General features: G+C 37.9%; 1 protein-coding gene across 4 annotated transcripts in view; it reads right to left on the bottom strand.

The window, feature by feature from the left end:
- The window catches only part of tox (thymocyte selection-associated high mobility group box), a 57,363-nt gene that overhangs the window by 19,106 nt on the left and 16,651 nt on the right, over positions 1 to 21,606 (bottom strand). For 3 of the 4 annotated variants that reach the window (XM_056744522.1, XM_056744520.1, XM_056744521.1), the window contains exons 2-3: positions 5,105 to 5,170; positions 2,786 to 2,890 (exon numbers count right to left, since the gene is read on the bottom strand). In XM_056744522.1, the coding sequence (XP_056600500.1) occupies positions 2,786 to 2,890; positions 5,105 to 5,155 (156 nt within the window). In that variant the 5' untranslated portion in view covers positions 5,156 to 5,170. Of the gene's footprint in view, positions 1 to 2,785; positions 2,891 to 5,104; positions 5,171 to 16,045; positions 16,100 to 21,606 lie in introns of all 4 variants that reach the window. The other variant, XM_056744524.1, reaches the window with a different exon arrangement.

Here is a 21,606-nt window from a genome sequence, read left to right as displayed (position 1 = left end):
ACATATGCACGTCAAACCATCCCACTATGCAAATACATTCTGTTTAGAAACAAACAAAAATTTCTGCATGAGCATATGTATACATACGCTTTGATCGCATATTCTATTACACGGACCGGGCGCCCAAAAGCTCAGTGAAATATTAAACATCGCTCTTATCAAATTTGCGCAAAAAAAAACGGCTGTTTAACGAATATTGCTTGCACTGCGAGTCAAAGTGAGCGCTTTCACTCCTCGCTGAAGCAGTGCCTTTGAGGCGGGTTCAGAAATATGAGAACTGTGTATATTTTTAGTGATCGGTGTGTGTATGCTGTAGTCGGCTTTATCTAGCATCGCTGGCACACACCACTTCATCTTGCTGCTGCATTAAAATAAATAAACTACAGAGCGCTTGTGGGCCAACATGTGCTCAGCACTCCACCATTTTGGGCTAATAAATGTGGCTTTTATTTAAAAGCCAAGAAACACATGGTTTGGGTTGGAAGAGGGAGGACGAGAGATGGTGAGATAGCGAGGAACCTGTGAGCAGACAGACAGCAGACCCGCTCTGTTCTGCAAATGCTCTGTGTATTTTAACATCTCGTTGATTTGAGATTTGCAGGGCTGTTATTATTGTTATGTCTAATAGGGAGAAACAGATCTCTGGGTTGTTTGGATGGAGAACGGTATCATGTTTTCTCACTTTAAGTAGCTATGAGGTTTTTAAAAGTGTTGTTGGGCGAACAGGAGGGTTGTGATGGCAAACAGCCAGAGATTTCGACCGTGAGATTAGCGCTAGTTTATAAAGCTGCAATCCGTTACTTTTGCCTCTCTATGGCAAACCCTGTTTGAGACATAAAACTGAAAGACACTTTACATGTTTACATGGGTTGAATTATCAAATTATCTCAAACTGATGTTTACTGTAAAATCTCACCCGACAGCTCACATAATAAATCATTATTATTAGTTTACTTGTGCAAATCTGAGTAAAGTTGCACAGTAGCTGATTTGTATTTCTTTCCAACCAAAACAAGTTACAGACTGCAGCTTTAAACACAATTTTAACATGTTCATTTTCTTTACAATAGTCTCATGGTCACCAGCTCAGTTTTTAAATACCTTATCCAACCACAAAAAAATCGCACAATGTACACATTTAAAATTCAATTCCTCCTCTGGAAAAGTATTACAAAAAAATTTGTGACTTGTCATGCACTGAACACATTTTTGTCCAATCAGACTCTCTAGAATTAGATTTCTCCTCCCCCAATACCACCTGCAACCAATTATAAAGCAGATTAACGAGCCATTCAAACGTCCCACTAAAATGTCTGGTTTCAATCTCGAAATATCTCTAGACAAAACAGAAAGCAGTCCTCATCAAGTGATTTTATGTGGTTTTGCGACAATGCTTTCTCTTTACTTTTGGTCAGTCTCGGATCTTGTGCACCAGGATCACAATCACATCAAGATGTCTCCACTACAAAAATCCAAGTTAAATCCCTGCAAACACGATCGACGATGCTCCTTTTTCTATCTGAAAGGAAACCTCCTCCTGGTTTCTGAGACAAGACCAAAACTTCTCCCTAACTGGTGAAATTGCCCTGTCTGATTTAAAGATATCCTTCGTATTATAAAGCAGATTAAAAGACAGACTTCGGCATAAAATGTTTGCCTTCAGTGCTGGAGCTGAGGATGGTTTTGAGGTTTAGCTTTAGCTTCCCGAGTGTGAAGTTTAAAATAGGCACATGGGTACACTTCAGTCAAATTCAGTTAATGTGTGTTTAAAAGCAAGAGAAAGCTTGCTGGCTGCGCACCACACACTGAGGTCAAGGTGAATTCAACTGTTGTTGCCAATAAAAGTAATTACCTGTTCCCAACAGAGAGAAACGTGGAGAGAGGAAGGTAAAGAAAGATAAAGAAAGAAAGAGAGAGAGAGAACAAAATGGGAGGAAGTAAAAAACTGCACAAAATAGAGACCGCAGAACAACGACAAAAGGAAGTAGATTGATGTATAATATACTCGTTGACTGTTCTGTAGAGACTGACTGCACTATTTATGCTAGACTTCAATGCATGTAAAACTTATTTTAGAATTAACATGTTTATTTAACAACTATGTTAAAGTCTTTTTAAATGTAGGTTATAACCTTTTGGCACTATCCAAAAAATTAAAAATGTTTCTGTTTTTGTAGAAAAAAACAAACCTTAAAAGCGCACTAATCTTAGCTTTAAATTTGTACTGTATTCAACTTTTAAATAAATAACCTTTTAAATAAAACTGTTCTTTCAGTGGAACACTTAAGTTTCCTTTAAAAGTTCACAATTTACACACATCAGTTTATTAGAAATATAAAGAATGCAGGAAAAAGACTCTAAAGTGATTTTTTTTGGAGAGCAAAAATCTGCCAAGTCGCTTATTTTATTGTTATTTATTTTAAAGCATTGATGAATGAACACGTTAGTTTGGATTGTGCATTTTATGTGTATTCTCAATAAATTCATTGACAGTAAAAAGGTTAATGAGCTGATGCAAATGTAAAAATAGTTTTAAACGTACCACAGTACAGCATGTCACAACACTAAACACTTCAAGGGATACATATAAGGAGTATTTCACTCAAGCTCCAAAAGCTGTAGCAATCCTATTCATTAATGTGACTTGAAGGTGGAATTCACAGGCAAAAGAACGCACAACAATGGAGTGCAAGATGCAGGGAAACACATAAGTCTTAAAACAGACGTAAGCACAGTACAGATGAATCACAAACAGATCTTTTTCGTCTGGCGCGGAGCTATTTACCCATGTCAGACGTTGGCCGTCCGTGTGGTTGTGGTTCTCTCTTTTCCAGTGAGTGGCCTGTTTGTTGCCGTGCTGTGTCTGGCTGGGACTGGCAGGTACACGAAACTACAGAGGGATACAAGGCCATGGGGTCAACCAACACAGTAGGGAAACAAGAATTGACAGCACATGCAATACTATTTAACTTTCATCAATTTGCCATGCTTTCTGGAGTGCTGCACAGCTTTCCATTGACAATGTATCTTTCATCTGCATTAAATCTGCAGCAAACATGCAGCGTGAGCATACTGACCAGAGCTTACAATCCAGAAAGCAAATTTGAAATAAATTTCTGGCCGTGAAATGGGCGGCAGAATAAGGCAGTATGCAGCCATTCCTGTTTAAAGCCGTATCAACTCATGAAACAAACTAGTGACCTGTAATTTAGTGCACTTTTCTTTACATTCTCTTGAATGCATTTGCTACTGAGCGTTGAATAATACATGACTCGTATATCTTTTATTTATTCTTCCTCTTACTATTGAGAGCAATAACACTACCAGGCTTCTACAGCCTAGAGGTTACGCATTAATACCTTCTGATTCTCTATATAGCAATCCACTGTAAACGCTTATCTAAGAGCTTTTAGAAGTGGAGGGAACCACATAAAATTGTCACATGGCGAGCATAAAACACATGCGATTCGACATTAATAAGTGGAACATTTTTGCAGATGATGTAAATGGCAGGTCTTCGCCCGACAAACTTCTGCCAGTTAATAAAGAGCCGCAACTTTGTCAAACTGCTGCGAATGTGTTCACAATTAGATTTAAATATACAGTTTTCGACATGCGTGAGGAAGGTGTGAATTGCACCTTCACACGTTTCTGCAGAACTGAGACCTGTTAAACGTTACTAATGTCAAACCATAAGACAGGAGAAGTTTGAAGCAGGTTGCCAACCCATATGGACAGCTTTTTTAAACGTGTTTCATTATTAAATTTACTTTTGCAAATGGAATAATTATTCATAACACTTCTATGACTTGTAAAGTGAGAGAGGAAGGGGGAGTTATTCTCGAGCGAGAGCTGTTTCACAGTATATAACATTAAAGGCCAAACTCTGTGATCCGCAAAACAGATTGAATTCAGGGCTCTGATTGTATGCGGTAAGGCACTTTGCAGACAAGTTCTTGTATAATATCTCCAAATCCTATTGTGTGTGGTTGTATTTGAGGTTTTGAAATGTCAAAGCGTAGCTCGGATAAATTTCATGGAATACAAGCACATAGTTCAGATCAATGATTTTATAAAAATAGGCAAAACCCAAACAGCCCATGACAGAAGCAGGAAGGAAATATTTTAATGGATCAGCAACATTATTTATAGACGTTTCATTGCACGCACTTGCCAGGCCCGATGTGAACTTCAAGTCTGTGTTTGTTGATTGGTCTGGTTAGTGGCTGATATTTTAACTATTCATATTTTATTTATATTCATAATAATTTATATAAATATTTGATTTTTTTTAATGAAATATCTGTTCAATTGGTTGTGAAAATAATACTTTTAACTTGCTTGTAATGTCATTTACTTGTAACTTCTTTTGCTTGTTTTTGAGAAATAATTTACAGGGACTCTATTCTATCCTCTTTTTCTTGTGATGCCTTACAAGTAGTGTTTTGCCTAAACATACATGCACATGATCTATGGTAAAACCGCCCGCCTGCCAAATTCATTGTCAGGTGTCCTGAGGGGCGCTAATTAATCTCTAGCCTTAATTCATTAGGCAAACATGTTAAAGGTCCTTTAAGACAACCTGCTTTCCTCCAGCAGGCATGTTCACCCTTGACCTCAATGCACTGACTTCCATGTTTCACTTTAAATATTTAAACAAGCTAGGCTTTTTCTTAGAAAGACAGAGCCATCTTTAAACATCTATCTGCTGAACTTTCTAGCGGTGTCACCGGCTTTTATGTTGGTTGTTCAGATATAAAACAAGCTAAAGTATCCTAAAATAAACCGGTAAGTAATGACCTTAACTGGAGGAGTGTGGCTCAGGGGCTGCACATTCTGCCTTTTATAGACCTTGTTTGCTGTCTGTTCCGTGATGTGTAGTTTGTTTTTAATGAATGTGTAAATGCAGGAAATGAAAGGCTACGACAATATGCATTAAAGCTTCATTTCATTAAGCCGGAACAAAGCCTTAAACGCTTTGTTTACATGTTATAATAGCCCCTGATTATGGTGGCGACTGATAGCGGCTCTAATTTGCGACGTGCCGGCTTAAATTTGTTTAATTACGACTTAAAACAAAAGGAGTGAGCAGTAATTAACCCACCTGGTTCCCTGGCACAAAGTCCTGGCTGGTCTCTGGCATACTCATGAACATGTTTTCACTGTTGTACTGCAAATAGAAAGAGAGAAACGATAAATAAACAGTCAAAAATGTTCGGTCAACACATAATCCCAGCTGGGGAACAAGGCTGAACGTGAGGATGGTGATCTTGTTGAACGTTTTCTTCCCTGAACACAGACCTTTAGACTGACGCTTAGTCTTTGAAGTCTCTGCTGTATCAGATAAAGATGTCAGTGATTTGATGTAATTAGTACACTGGTAATTAAAATGAGGGGGTGAATGAAATCCTTTCATGTGAGCAGTGGAATATAACAGAGAGCCATGCGTGGATAAACCTGTGCAGGACGGACCCAGGTGGCTCGAATGTAAACCAACAGCAGTCTGTTAAATCAACATTATGGGTCATTATATGATCATCTTACAACTGAATCAATATAAAATGGAGACACATTTGACTGATGATCTAAATCAAAACACAATTTTTGAGTCATTTTGCGAGCTCAACAGTATTATTTCTGCTTGTACGTGAACTACTGCAGGCAAGTAGTTTAGGTTTCACAGGATTCGCTTCAAGAATATATGCCGAAAAAATATTTATAATATTTTTGAATTACATTTTTCACAAGGAAAAAACGTTTAGTTAGTCTTGGACACTACATGTTCCATGTTTTGACAACATGAACTTACAACCTTCCTGACCCCACAGCCCTCCTATTCCCTCAGCACGTACAGACTGCCGTGCTTGTTTTACAGTAGACGTGTAGCTTGTGCGTTCACACATTCAGGAAGCTCGAACCAGCTTCAGCTGAGTCAGTGCAGGTTAACTGTGTGATAAAGCTCATGACCCATCTGTGCAGCACACCTGGGAAATTACAGCAGCCTACAATGCCTGCCTGCCTGCTATAGTCCACTCAGCACCACACACTGCAAATTCAGCTGATCTGTCTGCTTCACAAAAAAACACCAATTTACATCTTATATATTCTTTAAATCCATGAAAAATGGATATCAAATGTATAAATTGGGTATATTTTTGCTGAGACGGATGGGGAAATATGGAACCGCCATTAGAGGTTTTCTCAGTTCAGGTTTTATTGTGTTTCGAAAGAGGTAGAGAGAAATAAAGTGAGACATCTCAGGGACCCGTGTCTGATGGCTGTCAATGGCTGGATGTTTGTATTTCTGTTCATCCGAGCAGCACATCTCATTTCATTATGCCTGCTCGAGATAATTCTATGGAAATGAAATGGCAATAATCCTAATGAAAGCCTATCACATTGCGACCTTTTAAGTGCGCGAGTTGATGGGCCGATCTGATTGGTTTTTGCGCACGGATGACAGTTAATTTCATGCTAGCTTATTGATTGTGATTAATGTGATCAGGCTGATCTAACATGTGGCTATTCTTAAACTATGAGATGTGCTTCTTTATGAAACACTATTACAACTGGTGCCATGAGGCCACTCAATTCGATTAAAGGGGAGAAAAATATTTTTACAAAATTATAAAAGCATAACATCCCATTTTCAGTCTTGCTGCATTCATTGGTGAAAGTTTATGATAATGTCTCTTTTTAAATCACTGTGTTGATTTGCCAACATAGTGACCAATATTGTATGCTTTACATACTATACTGTAGGGTTCTACTATGTCATACAAATACTGCTTTGATGCAAAGCTCACACAAGACTGAAATTGTCTAAGAATTCGGTAAATTTAATAGTTTAATGGAAAAACTATAATTTTTGTACAATAATTATAACAATATAAAAAAGTGAATAGTATATGTACGGTTTATATACATATATGCATGTATAAATAACATCTTTAGAAACTTTAGAACCACACAAAAGCTTGTGTATAGCTATATTCCTTATTTTCTTGATTAAAGGTCCAGTGTCTGAAATTTGTTGGCATCTAGTGGGGAGGTTACGAATTGCAACCAACGCCTCACTCTCCCCCTTTCAAAGCACAACAGTGGCTGACACAGAACTATGATGTCATAAAATCTTCGCTTCTTAGCTAAAGGAGATAACATATTTATGAAACGCACTCTGTAGAGTAGTTTATTCGTCTAGGGCTGCAGTAGAAACAACATGACGAATCTCATGCAAGAGGACCAACGGTGTAGATAGAAATAGCTCATTCCAAGGTAATAAAAACATAAAGCTTCAGGTCTTTATATTATACTGAAGACATTTTTGTGTATATTTATATTCCATTTCTGTTAATAGATCCATGAAAATATTAATTACAGACAGCACCTTTAATACAACCTCATTTCTCATTTTAACGTCACTCTCTCTCCCACTCAAATGGCAGCCAGATATTTATAACAGCAGCTCCACACCAAATCCATTTTTATAAAGATTCTCTCTATGTTTTCACTGTTGTGACCTTTCACATGTCTCTCTCTCTCACTCTCTGTGTCCGTGCCCTGTTCTATCTGCTTAGCTCTTACCCTCTATCAGCCACTATTTGCATATGAATGTGCCAGTGGAAAGTGTGAGGCGGCCTTTAGTTGAAAAAGTGAAACCTCAGACCTAACCTCATCAAACTGACACCAAATCCATCTAGCAACAGTTGGCCAACAGCCTCCCTCACCTACACCCGAATGTGCTTACTGCTTTCAGAACAAACCCTGACATGCACGCACTCCATTTCGCCAGTTTTTCTTAGATTCACGTTTCTCGATCTTGTGGCATGCTGGGAACCATTTTGCTTCAACGTTGCTTCTGACAAATCCACGCCCGGTGTAGATTGTGATTATCCAATCTGACAGCTTCATTGCATAAACTACTTAAGCAAATGATCTTGTTTTTAGCAATTCAAATCGATCTATCGTCAAGCAATATGGCCACTAGTATGAGCAGCATCCTAAAATAAACAACACGTACAGTGTGAAAAGAAAGAAGGTATCTGTGCGAGTAGGTCAACAAACGACTACGATGTACATTCGGCAGCTGCTGCGGCGATGCAAATGAGCTATCAAATAACAAAAACAACAAAAACAAAACAGGGCCTAATAGCTGCGGGACTGTAAATCGATCCCATCCACACTCCGCCCCGAGCGCCTGGCAGCTTCACAGGAAGCTTAGGTAAAAGAAATTGATCCCAACTGACATGACCACATGCTAACAAATTCCTCATTATGATTAATAGGAAGCTCTCCTCTGGGGGAGGAGGGTAATGACATGGTAGTATTCTCCCAGAATAATATTAGAACGACTGTGGCAACACTTATTAGCACTGTAATTAAACTGTTCATCCTTAAACGACTCCCCTGGTTCAGAACGACGAGGCCTACGGGCCAAAGAGCGCACGGGGACTGAACTGTGGCCAGAAACGTGTACGTTCGCTAATGCCTGTATTTATCTTACAAGGGTTTTGGTGTTAATTCGTTCTAATTAGCGTCACAGGAGGGTCCCGACGTTGACGCACGATCAGATCGAGGCATTTAAAAAAGCTGTGTTGGATTCCCGCACGATTACAAGGTTCCTCAATTAATTAACATGTGTATGATTAGATGACAGGAGCTGTTCCTGGTTTAACATCTGCATCTTTCTGTCCGTGTGAACGGAGATCCATCCCTAAATATTCGGATTGTTTGCTATACTACTAAAACAACAGAACAGAAAAGAGTATGCTTTTTAAACTAAATCACAACAAACACACGGGTCTATAAAGTCTCGCTCATTCACTATTACTGTATTGTGCTACACTTAAAGTTGCAATCCATATCTTTTCAAGTTAGAATAAATATTTGAAGTGTGCTTAAAATAGGGATTTACTGTATAAACTGAGTTGTCAGGATTTCACAGGAAATGTCAGTTGTTTTTCAACACACATACTGTATAAATAAGAACATAAAGTAACCCGTAAATGCTACAGAGAAGCAAAAGTTACAAATAGCTGCTTTAAGGGGATAGTTCAACCCAAAATGAAAATTCTGTCATTATTTACTATACCTCTTGTCATTTCCAACATATTTGACTTTCTTCTTCTGCGGGCCACAAACGAAGATATGTTGAAGATTGTTGGTAACAAACAACAGAGGTACCCATTGACTTCTATTGTATGGACACAAAACTAATGCAAGTCAATGGGTACCGCCGTTGTTCGATTAACAACATTCTTCAAAATATCTTTTGTGTTATGCAGAAGAAAGTCATACAAGATTGAAATGACAAGAGGGTGAGTAAATGTTGACTGAATTTTAAATTTATGCTGAACTGTTCCTTTAAAGGACACACAATGAACAACATACAGTTTAAAAATATATGCACATATTTTTTTATACAGTAATATACAGTATAAAAATACATACTATATTGTATCAATTATTTGGTGTTGCCTCAGAAAGAATTATGAAAAGATTTAGAAATGGAATCAGAATCATTAAACTCCAGATTTCAATTTCCTTTCTGAGCTCTTCAGAGGTTGGCAGTATTACAGAAGAACCCGTCTGCCTGGCCTCATCCTCTCAACGTGTACACCCAAAAAATTCAAACATTCTCTATAAACCTATATAACCATTATATGAGTATAACCCCACCCACAGTTCTCCCTCATCCTGACAACACTTTTTCCTGGCATACAATATTATATAAGTGTACCAGCTATTCAGGAGGAAGGTACTAAGGCACCCTGCCAACACCAAGCACTGACCAGCTCTAAGGACAACTCTCTATTAAAATATATGAGGAACTCCTATTTACCACTTAGCTGGGCAAGGACAGACTTCTGGAAAGAAGCTAATCCCTTATGTTATATGTTACAAACAGGATTATTCCTCTGAGTGAAACACTTGGCCACTCCACCTGATTATATTATCGTTTCCTCCAAAAACATCCAGTGAAATATATTTTTTAAGTATGCTGCTGTTTTTTCTAAACTAAACGAAAATGATGTTTTTTATCAACATAACATGCTACTGATTTATGCACAGCAGACGACAAAATGAAAAGCAGACAGAATATAACCGGACAAAAATCAAGTCTTGTTTAGATTTCTGTTCGCAGCTGAAAACCGCATTTCCAGCAAATTTCCATTTAGTCTGTCTCTACTTCGTGTATAATACAATAACAGCCATGAAATGTTGCATTTGCTTTATGAGAAGAATAAATCAGCTGTGAAGATTTGTAAATGAGCATATTATGCAAAAGAAGGCGCAAAATATGCATGCGTTGCATTTTGAAACAATTACATTTTGAAGGTGCTAATGAGAATTAATGTTTGTGTGTAATTTTCCTCAAGTCCTCCTGACTAAAATATGTCTAAAACTTTTAAAATCGCTTTTCGAGGTGTTGAATTCCAACTAAAGCATCATACATTTTACATTCATGCCATTGTATGTAACTCAAACCTAATCTTTCTCATCAAAATGAACCCAATAAATCAACTCCAGAAAGAAACGCTCCCTCTCCTTCAACAAGAAGCATAATTTTATGCAAATGTTATACAATAATCTGTATTCTATATCTGCGCATGGTAATGAGATTGGTTACTCTACATTATTCATATTGTACAGGTCCAATATAAACAGATATCATAAAAGGGAGAAGGGGACGGAGGGGAAACACATGATGCATTGGTGACACGATAGATTTTAAAATCCTAATTTCTAAATTTACACCATCCAGGATTCTCATTTTAGTAAATCCATAAAGACATTTCCTGTCGATGTGAAGGCTGATGGTGTTCTCTTGTTTCAACTCTATTCTATGTGCTTTAGCAGCACCCGATCAAAATGGCTGCCATTCAGGAAGAAGTGTAATGAGATATGAGTGCAATGGAATTCTCGGTGCTGAACATAATCATGCAACTTGCGTGCAATCAATGAGCCCCGCATCATCTCCCATGATTGCCTGCCGTACAGACGTGATGTACTTTTCACAGTCGTGTATCATGTTTGACTTCTACGACTTTGTAAATGGCCAAAAATATAAAATGATCCCAGAAACAAATAAGAAAAGAGGAGCCAATTGAATATATTTGTTGAACAGTGAGGCCATTATTTTGATGTTTATAGCTCTTGGCAGATCTTGTAGATTTCTTTTTTATTGGATGCTGTATATTGACCCCTTTGTCAAATTGGCTTTATGCATTTGCTTCTCTGGAACTGGATGATATGTCGAGAAGTGACATATCTCCTGCTCAGTGATACATACTGTAATCAAATAGAACGAATCCTATTTCTGGCGTTGCACCTGTGCTCAGACTTTATTGCTGCGCTGTACTCATCATTTCATGTGACGCAGATGTGAATGACATTATCTTTTTTCCTCAAATGTTTTAGTGGCGTGAAGATTTCTATCCTTAAATGCGGTTGTTCGGCAGAAATGCAGAATAGGCCGTGATTGTTAATAAGACAGCTTTTCCTCTCATATCGTAAGTGCACATTGTATGAAAGTGAGAAACCATTTTTTTCTGCACCAACCAGGATGTTTTGTGTTTCTCTCTCTCTCTCTCTCTCTCTCTCTCCCTCTCTCTCTCTCTCTCTCTCTCTCAGATGTCCAGATGTGAATCAGAGCTTTTATTTTTTTTCTGGAGACTGGAACCAATTTCATTCCTCATCAGTTTCTTATGGAAGGTCAGAGTATGGGAAAATCAAACTGCGAATGTGTATTCTTTCCACACCCTGTGGTTTAAATGCACTCACTACTCAGCACCATGCTCATTTTCGTCCCCTTTTATGTTGGACTCGGAGCTGCTGAAATATATGGGTCCCCTAAAATATCTATTATAAAAACCTCTTGAACTGACAGAAATGGATATAATGCATTTTTCAAAGTGCTAATGCGGTTCTTAAACATGAAATACTTTAGGGCTGTGTTTTATCTCTGCATTTGATTTTTTGAACATTTAAAATGGTCACGTTGTTAACACTCGCAGTAAAACTGTGGTTTCGTTTCATTTGAGAAAAAGCGCCACGATGAAAGATGTGAATGTACAAGATGTGATTAAACGGGTTCTCGCAAACATGGTATTTTCATTATATTTTTGCAATATTTTTTTTTACTTTACTTCATTGTGTCTGGATATTTCATTTTACAATATTTGATATGTGCAAATGAGTAACAAAAACAAATGTTTTGCTTTATTTTGTCCAGTCATGGTCAAAGTAGAAACTGATTTGTTTAAGATTTTGCTCGGCTGTGGTTAAATTCCTCCTTCTAAAAAACCTTTCCCTGCTCCCCCCTTTTCAAAACATACATGGAATGATGTTTTATATAAATACATTTTACTTCTGCTATATATATATATATAAATGCTGCATAATAGACTGTTAGACATAAGGAAATAATTAATCCTGTCATCTTGTTAACAACTTCAGTGTAAACTTTAACTTACAGTGAAAGCCAGACTAAAAATATGAGAATTTAAATTAAACCTCCCAATTTTCTCTAAGATATTTGGATTTTATTGACGCACTATTATAACCACGTGACCTTTCAGACCGCCAGTTGACCCCTCTGTTTCAACATGTGTGGACCCTTAAAAGCGCCACTACGTCAATCAATAAAGAATATTTCTCTGCCTTCTCGCAAGATGCTAATGCTCTCTTGGAGACGTGCCAGAAAGGCTCTCTGTTTCTTTTGTGATCATCAGATGCTGTGCGATGAATAGTATCAACATCCAAACTTACATATTCGGTGTAATTAGTCACCGGCGAAACTTCACTTTATAAACATGTCAACGTTTATAAAACACAGATAGGCAAAAGAAATGTGAAGATAATGACATGCGGCAGAGTGAAAAAGGAGAGGTTTTCTTGTGGGTTTCATTTCAGCTGAAATGTAAAGGTCAAAGGCAGTTACTAAAAACAATAGTTGCGCACACGCAAATCGGTTCCTGTGTCGAAAATTATAGCTTATTCCCCAGATATGAGTGCATTATGATTTATTTTCTATTAAAATAAAGAAATAAAAATTACTTGATAGGAGGCACTGTCGATAGCAACCACTCCTCAGAGAGGAACATGCAGGGGTTTGTTGTCAAACCAAATTACACACATTCTTTCCATGGATCAACCGTAGCCTGAATAATAAGCAGCCACAAAAGTGGGTCAGGGTCGTCATGGAGAGAAATGGAGGCAAAGAGAAAGAGAGATGGAGTAAACGAGTAAGAGACATAGAGAGAGAGAGAGAGAGAAGGAGAGGCGGGGGTGTTTCTCTCTTTGCTCCCTAGCATTCAATATCAAGAGTGGCAGTCATCTTTGACTTCAAATCATTCCTCTGATGAATAACCTTTGTCTGTACTGCATTACGGCACAAAGTGATTTCTTTTCCCCCCCTCCTCAAAATGGCAATTTTCTGAGAGCCTGAAGCTGAAAAAAACAGAAAGCGTCTTCATCCATGTTCCACCACTGTAATTTATTACAGTGAGCTAGAGTGACTTTCATGACTACCTATAGAGGCACTCTGATATTAGGCCCACAGATGAAGATGAAGTATAAATCACTGCCTAGCTCTTATTGAATTGGTACGATTTCATGTCGAGCCGAGGAACCATGTTGGGCTTTTCCCCTTGCGCTCTGGCTCGAAGCTGTTGTGGGGATTTGTTTTAGAATATATTACTCCGTAATGCACGTATTCATTTCGATCGGTTGATTGCTGATTGAACATAGGTGGAAACTCCACGCTGAGAGACAAACGCTGACGAGAAACCACCCTCCTATGTTACAATTATCTCCACAAAGGCCTGGCGACGTAGATCTGTGAAGAACGGCAGTTTGTATTTGAATGGTAATTTGTATAAGGGGGAATAACACGGTGACGCAGCTCTCCTGTTCCACACGTGAAACGGCACTTCGTCCGCGGAAAAAGACAGCTGAGCATCTGGGAAACATTTTGACTTCATTGGTTTAATGATTCATGAACGATGACATATTGCTTTTCTGCTCACCCACCTCCGACGTTGCACTTCGTTCAAAAAAGAAAACTCTGTCGTCAAATACTCAAACCTGTATGACTGTCTTTGTTTGGTGAAACACAAAAGATAAATAAAAAAATATCTTTAATATACAGCCGTGGAAAAATTAAGAGATCACTCCAAATTTTCCTTTAATCAGATGTATTGTGCTCATTCCAGTCCAGTGAATTTCAACAAAATCAAACCAAAGGAGTGACAAAGTCATCCAACAGCAGTATGAAAGCATGACAAGACTGTGATAAAAATCAAGGATATCACATTAAAATACATACATACATAATAAAAACTCATGCTCAAATACAAATGTATAGAGTCATGCAATGTAATTTGCTTTGGGTAAAGCGTCTGCCAATTGCATAAATGTAAATGTAAAGTTTTTTTTCCCCCTAAATATAACTGTTGTTTTGCCTGAAAGTGAAAATTAACTTAGCTTGCAGTATTTGAAGACTGAAAAAAAATTCTCCAATGTTAATTTTCCACAAATAGATGCATATAGAAACATTGTTTTTATTGGAAATATGGGAGAAGTATTTTTAGTAGTTTACAGAATGAAACAAAATTGATAATTTTACCTAAATACATTTCATCACAAATTCAGTGAAACTGAAAACAATTTTCAAGTGGTCTGTTTATTGTTTCCGTGGCTTTATTGTAAAAGTGGTGGGGACTGCAGGTGTCAAGCTTTAAAATGTCAAAAAACACCATAAAAGTATCAAGAAAGAGGTCTGTGTGACTTAAGCGATATTTAAAATCATCAGAACCCATGCGACAGCTTTTGGAGAAGATCAAATCTAAAGGTGTTTGTTGTCTTCTATGAGAAATGATTAAAAAAAATATTTTCTTGTTTAACAAAAGAAAGAAAGTCATATGAATTTATAATAACACGGAGGTTGGGTAATGACAGAATTGTAATTTTCGGGTGAACTATCCCTTTAAGTGCCTTATCAGTTTATACCACTTGTGGTGTTGGTCACTGGTGCCAGCGTAATTACACAGAGACCGTCAATTAGCTTTTAAACCATTAGAAAACCTTTAATGTCTGTTTCCTCTAACCAGGTCTTTAGATACGCTTCAACACTGAATCTCATCTAAAACAGAGCTGACCTGAAAAAAAGAGGGACGGGGATGAAAATGATTAAGTTTCAGAGTGAGCAGCCAGTGGCTTGTTAAATATCCTTTCACAGTGAGACAAAATTACAGTGTATCATAATTTACTGCCTCAGGAATCCCGACGGAGGTAAATTAAGGCATATTTCACCAGAGACCAATAGATGGTGACATGACCACTTAATTGCTTTATTTTACGATTGGCTGAGGGGAAAATTTGGTTTGATAAGGCTGTTTGAACAAGTTTGTTCTAGCACTGAAAGCCCAAAGACAACATTTATTCTCCTTGTTTGTCTTTGGTGTCTGTTTCATTTCGATATTTTGATAAATGGTGCAGATTTTGGTGCAGCTGCGTGAGGTCAACAGTGTTTAACTCGTGTGGGAGAGTGTTTAAGTGTATCTGCTCACTTGAGAATGTTAGCAGCTTAAAGGTAGGTCACGTTATTTTTATCTCAACAGGAATTTTGTGTGTGTGCTACTTTAAACGCTGCGATGGTGTCCAGGATGCAGTCCGACATATGTCTACAACAATGTCCCACAATGCACTTCAACCACAGAGCTAAGTACATAAAACCTCTTCATGACACAAAACACCAGACCACTGTCACCAGCACAGACCGTTACAAATACATCAAACATAAGCGAGTTATACAAAACTTCCTCTGTCTTGAGGTACGATAGCAACTTCATTCATTTTTCCATATATTGGACGCATTTTCTGCATTACTAAGCGACTAGTGCATTAAAGGGGATACTCCACCAAAAAATGAAGATTCTGTCACCAATTACTCAAGTTGTTCCATGACAAATTTTTCATTTTTGGGTGGAGTATCCCTTCAAAGAAAAGTCAAATTTTATATTACTAAATTCACCACACCAACCTTTGAACAGGCAAATGGCTCACAAACTGCAGTGCTGGCAGTCGTTCCCCGAGCCTATGAGAGAAGAGCATGAGTAATTTATGTAGGGTAGTATTTCTGAGGCAAGGACCCTTGAGAAATCTAATCACTTTCGACAGACTCTAAGAATTTTTCCTGGTTCATCAAGAAACTGGACACAAAAGAATTTGCCAAGCATTTTGGGGAGGCAAGCTACACTAAATCGCTGTAATCGCAGAAATATAGACCCCCAAAAATGTCAACAGGTGCAGTACACTGAAGGGATTAACATTTTTCTGCCTGTATCTTTATACACAGAGGAAAAAAACAGACAACAAGGAGGCAGGAGCCAGCATGACCTGGGTGGACAGATGCCAGCAGCCAGCTGAAAGGGCTGCAATTTCAGCTATTGTGCTGGAGAAAAAAACCTGTGCCAAGTCCCATTACATGAAATTGAATTTAACCTCCAATGTGATTAATTCAGATGTTGGGTTTACGTTTGTCTTTTTACCTACCTTATGGCTGAATGCCACACACAGTGGCTTATTAAAATATAAATCTGCCTCACTTGAAATAAGGATGTGCCCTCATCACACCTGATTGACATCGAGCAGGTAACTCGCCGCATTAGATCCAATTAACAAGCTATTTTTATCAACTGCATATGCCTGTAGATGAAAATGTAATGAACTCTTGTTTGCATTTGTTTAAGTCTAACATACAGTTCTAATCAATAACACAGCTCTTGCCATCTGGCGAAACACTAAAAGCCACAATGAGAATCGTGTTTAGTCATTTTCCTGCTAATTTGCAAAACACGAAAGATAATTAAGTAGAATATCCGGCTAAATCAATCCGCTAATCCATCATTTACCCTGACACCACGTCGACAGAAGGGCGTTGCGCGGCCCGTCCCGGGCAATAATGACATATCAAAAGAGAGATGTACGAAAGGCCTCTCCAAGCGTGTATTGGAGGGGGGAAGAAGCACCCTTGAGAGCGCTACTTCGCTTGACAAAAGCTCCCAGCATGAGCTGACCGGATTCACACATCGGCCCCTGTATTTCAACCCGGTACAATGGGCAACTGTGTTCTCATCCTCAGTCAACAGCACAGCAGTGCTACACATCCCCGGAGCTGCCCTGCCTTTTACAGTGACACTAGAGACCAGGAATGCTATCAGTGCTGGACATACTTACAAAAAATATTCCAATCATCTCCTGAACATTTGTTCCATTCAATCTACAGCTCATTCTTTGACGATGTATGCTGCATTCTTTCATGCAATATTGTATTTTGTTTGGCTGTGTCAATTAGCTATGGGAAAGTTCTGTTGTTGAATTTTGACTCACATTTTAAACATTAGATGTTTTCCATAAAATTCTGTACAGTAAAGATTATTCACCCTTTATGTCCTTGGCAGTTATTTGTGTTTTGATTGTATTTGAATTGCACGTTTATTTTAAATGTAACTGTTTTCAAGGTGTATGCTGCTACAGATGCAGTTGTTAAATCTGTATTTATATTAGGGATTCACAATAAATTATCATCCATATCGATTATAAAATTTAGGCCGATATTATAGCCGATAAATCATAAATAATTAACTATGGTTAAACTTCTTAAGATGCACGCTGCTCACAGGTACAAGACAGTACAGTACTGTCTTTCTGTCATGATGATTCACTTACTGCTTTTTGCAAAACATTGTTGATGTAGGTACAGTATGTAGATACAGTATTTACTCATGTGTAAATTATAGGAACAAAAGTATATTGTTTGAATCAGACTGCAGTCTGAATGCTTTCTGTCTTGAGACCTGCTAGCATGTGGCTATCAAGAACACTTTTCTGGGTTGCTCTGGAAGAACATCTTTAATTTGTTTATTAAATTAAAAGTACACCAGAAAAGTTTGAAGGCTAAAGAATCTTGTTTTCTGCAGTCAATGTTTTCAAATAAAAGCAGTTGTCCACTTTTTTGCCTTTTGCTTCAGTCTAATGGATTTTTTTTTAAAATTTAGATAATGTTTATCGGCCAATATATCGGTTATCGGCTTCCAATGTTAAAGAATTATCGGTTAGTGTTATCGGCCAAAATTTACATATCGGTGAATCCCGAAATTATAGTAAACATTTATAATGTTCAATAAACAGATGTTATTAAAAACAAAATTCAAATGTTTTATTATACGTTTTTGTCAATCAATCCTAAATGGTTGAAATAATGTAAATGCTGCATTCATACTGTGAATACTAGTAACAGAAAACAATATGAACAATTAATTTGTCTCTGCTCTGTGTCAAGCTGAACCAGAGATGCATTTTTACGGGCTTCGAGCTTTAAAGTGAATTTTCATCTCTTGGGCTGTTGCTATGGAGCTATATGTACTTCCTCTACAGCTGCCACCCTGGTGTGGTGGGTGATAAGCATCAGGGATGCTGGGACACAAGCTCTCCTATCTGAACGCATGACCACAATCACTTCCTGTTCATTACCTCCCATGCTAAGAAAACACATAGGAATTAATGCGGCCTGACCAATGAGCCGCCGCCAAAAACATACCCTCAAAAACAAGCTTGGACACTGCCGGGCAGAAAACATCCCATTACGTGTCAATCATCTAAACCTGTTGTCGACATTTGCGCATTAACAGAGAAATGTATGTGTGAGCTAAATCCAGTCTGACTGCTGCATTTATGCTAAGGCGCAAAAACATCTCCTCCATTAGCATGCAGGTCTTGTTCCCTGTCAGGAAATAAAGATTGCTTTATTGATACATGCTGTTGCCATGACAAGCATCCAGAAGATCCATTCGGTGGGAGATTTCGGCATCCTGAGCAATCACACAAATCTGGACCGGCTAATGAGTTTCGGGCTGATCGGCATCACACGGGTCTCCATGACGTCGCCAAGGGCGCTTCGCACCTGTATCCCTATTAGCAGTGCATCATTTTAGATTTGACAATAAAACTATTGATTAGGGGTAAATCTGAGAGCTGCTTTTACCTGTCATTCCCCTCTTAATTGGTTAATGGTGCTTTGAGCATCATCTCTTAAAGTGAAGTCTGCAAATAGCCAGCATTTGCTAAGAGGACGAAAATATCTCTATCAAATAACAGTATTGATTGTGGCTGAACCTGAGCTGCAAATTTACTTTGAAGTTTCCTTTGGAAAACATGACGGATAATCATATTAATCAAGCAGAGTAATGCTTCACAGGGCTCGGCCTAGACTTTGTGAGAGCTCGAAGATTGAAAAAAACCTGAATGACGTGATATTTATACTTGCTGTATTAAAACCACAACCATAACACAGGTAAAAGCAATTTCATGTGAGCACTTCCATCTGTCTTGTCACAAGAATTGTTTTGCTTTCATGTTTACTCAAAAGGGATAGTTCACTCAAGCATGAAGTTCTATTCTTTTTACTCACCCTCACGTTTCAAACCCATATGCTTTTAATGTTTTTAATTATTATTTTAATGAGAGGAATTTTAATGCAAACTTGAAATACAACAGATCACAGCGTCCATAAAAAAAAGAGAAAACGTTTTTCAGAGAAAAATGAACACGGCATAAGACTGGAATGACACGAGGGTGAATAAACAACGACAGAATCTTCATGTTTGGATGAGCTGTTCTCTTTTATATTTAACAGTAAATAAAACATCAGTAGAAACAAACTGGGAACGATCATTATAACAGCATATCAGTGTGATGATGGTTTAAAATAATATTTGGATTCATCTCACCACAGCTGAGCACTGTGAGTTTCCACCCAGTGAATCTAAACGTGTCAAATGCGACTGCGGTCGCCCGATCTCTGCTAACAGCACTAAAAGCATTAACTTCCTATCTGTCAAATTTATAGGGTGCTTCATTTGTCTTCCAAGAAGCAATTTTGTGTTTTAACCACCTGTAGGAAGCTTTGTAACTCTCTCTCTCCCACCCCCCTTAATGTGCCTCAGGACCCACGGCTGTGAGGTTCATTTGTTTGTGTAGTTTTTTTTGCCCATGTTTAATTACAATGGTGCAGCTGTTCCTCATTTACACTGGGGTCATATATTTGAATGTGTGTGTGTGTGTGTGTATATGTGTGTCTATCTCTTTATCTCTCTCTCTCTCTCTCTCTCTCTCTCTCTCTCTCTTCAGGCCCTTGTTTGCAGAGAGCAAAACACTATGTGTCCACTGCCATCAGACTCAGTACAGGGATAGTTTGGTTGTTCAACTTATAAACCCCTTCTGACTAAAATGGAAGGTTAAAAAAACGCTTTGTTATTAAAATGACAAAGGAACAATTTCCAGCTTTTAAAAGACATAGCAAACCTCTGTAATACTGATTTGCATTTACATGAACGGAAAGGCTGAATGCCTGAAGGCTTCTCAAACTCATAAATTGTTCTATAGATCTGGTGTTATATTTGTGATGGCAGAGAGTTGCCCTTCTAGACAGATTTTAATATATTGCGTCTTTCTTACACTATGAAAATCACAGAGACGGGTTTACTGTTCAAAGTTATGCTGAAATGTTACGGAAGACTTTAACGTTCAGGAGAATTGTTTTAAATAAAATAATGGGAGTGGATCACAGGGAGTTTTTTGTATGGTGATGACAGACAATATCAAAACTAATCTAATGTTAGACCCGACCACAACGTGTTCAACGTGTGTCTATGAAACAAATGGGTTTGGAAGCATTTCAGAGGCCATTTTTCTATTCTTTCAGTGGGAAACCACGAAGAAGGTATGACTAATACAAAACAAAATTGAGTATGACTTTCTGCTGGTTTCCTGTTGAAATGAGCTCCTTGTTTTCTTTGTCCGCGGCCTTTCATTTCCATTTCACTTGTAGCGGTACTGATAAGGTTTAAGTCTCTTTGAATTACCTTCTCTTTTGCTTATGAACAGCGTATGCACTTGCCGGGCTGAAATTAATTGCTCTCTCGTACGCTGCAGTCAGAGCAACGCATATTTTCAAGCCTAAATTTAGGTTCATGGCTGAATGTGTCCTCTAAAAGCCTAAAAGTGTAAACACCCAAAATATGGAACATCGATCAGGCTCAACCCTTCAAATAATAACTTTGGTAAATGACTTGCTTCAAAGCTTTTCACCAGACCATGAAAAAGCTAAGGGGAGTTTCTCTAAGAGTCAAGTGTGCAATTATAACTTAAAGTCTGTTATTTTGGGTAGATTTTGACCTCAAACAAAAATAAAAGGAGATATTTGTTGAAAAATTCTTTTTAGTTTTTCGCATGAATTTTGCATGTAAGGGAAACGTTCAGAGGACTTTCAAGAATACCCACACTATAAATCTTAAGAAAAACCAGCATGTCTTTGTGATTTGAAGAAAGTCTAAGTAAGGCTGAGCAGAGTGACAGTAATATGTCATGCAATGGTCAAATGTGTCAGCCTGTTTTTGGAAATTGAGGTTTTAAAATACAGTTTATATTGTGGTATATACAGTACAAAAGAATTTGTGCATTCGTCTTACTTTTTAGTTGTTTGCTTGTTACAAAATCTGAAATGCCAGATGTACTATTCATGTGTCATGAAAAATCTTATTC

This window comes from Triplophysa dalaica, chromosome 3, assembly GCF_015846415.1.
Source record: "Triplophysa dalaica isolate WHDGS20190420 chromosome 3, ASM1584641v1, whole genome shotgun sequence".
NCBI classification, from domain to species: domain Eukaryota; kingdom Metazoa; phylum Chordata; class Actinopteri; order Cypriniformes; family Nemacheilidae; genus Triplophysa; species Triplophysa dalaica.
Note: the sequence above shows the minus strand (reverse complement) of the source record. Positions and strands in the feature narration are given on the sequence as shown.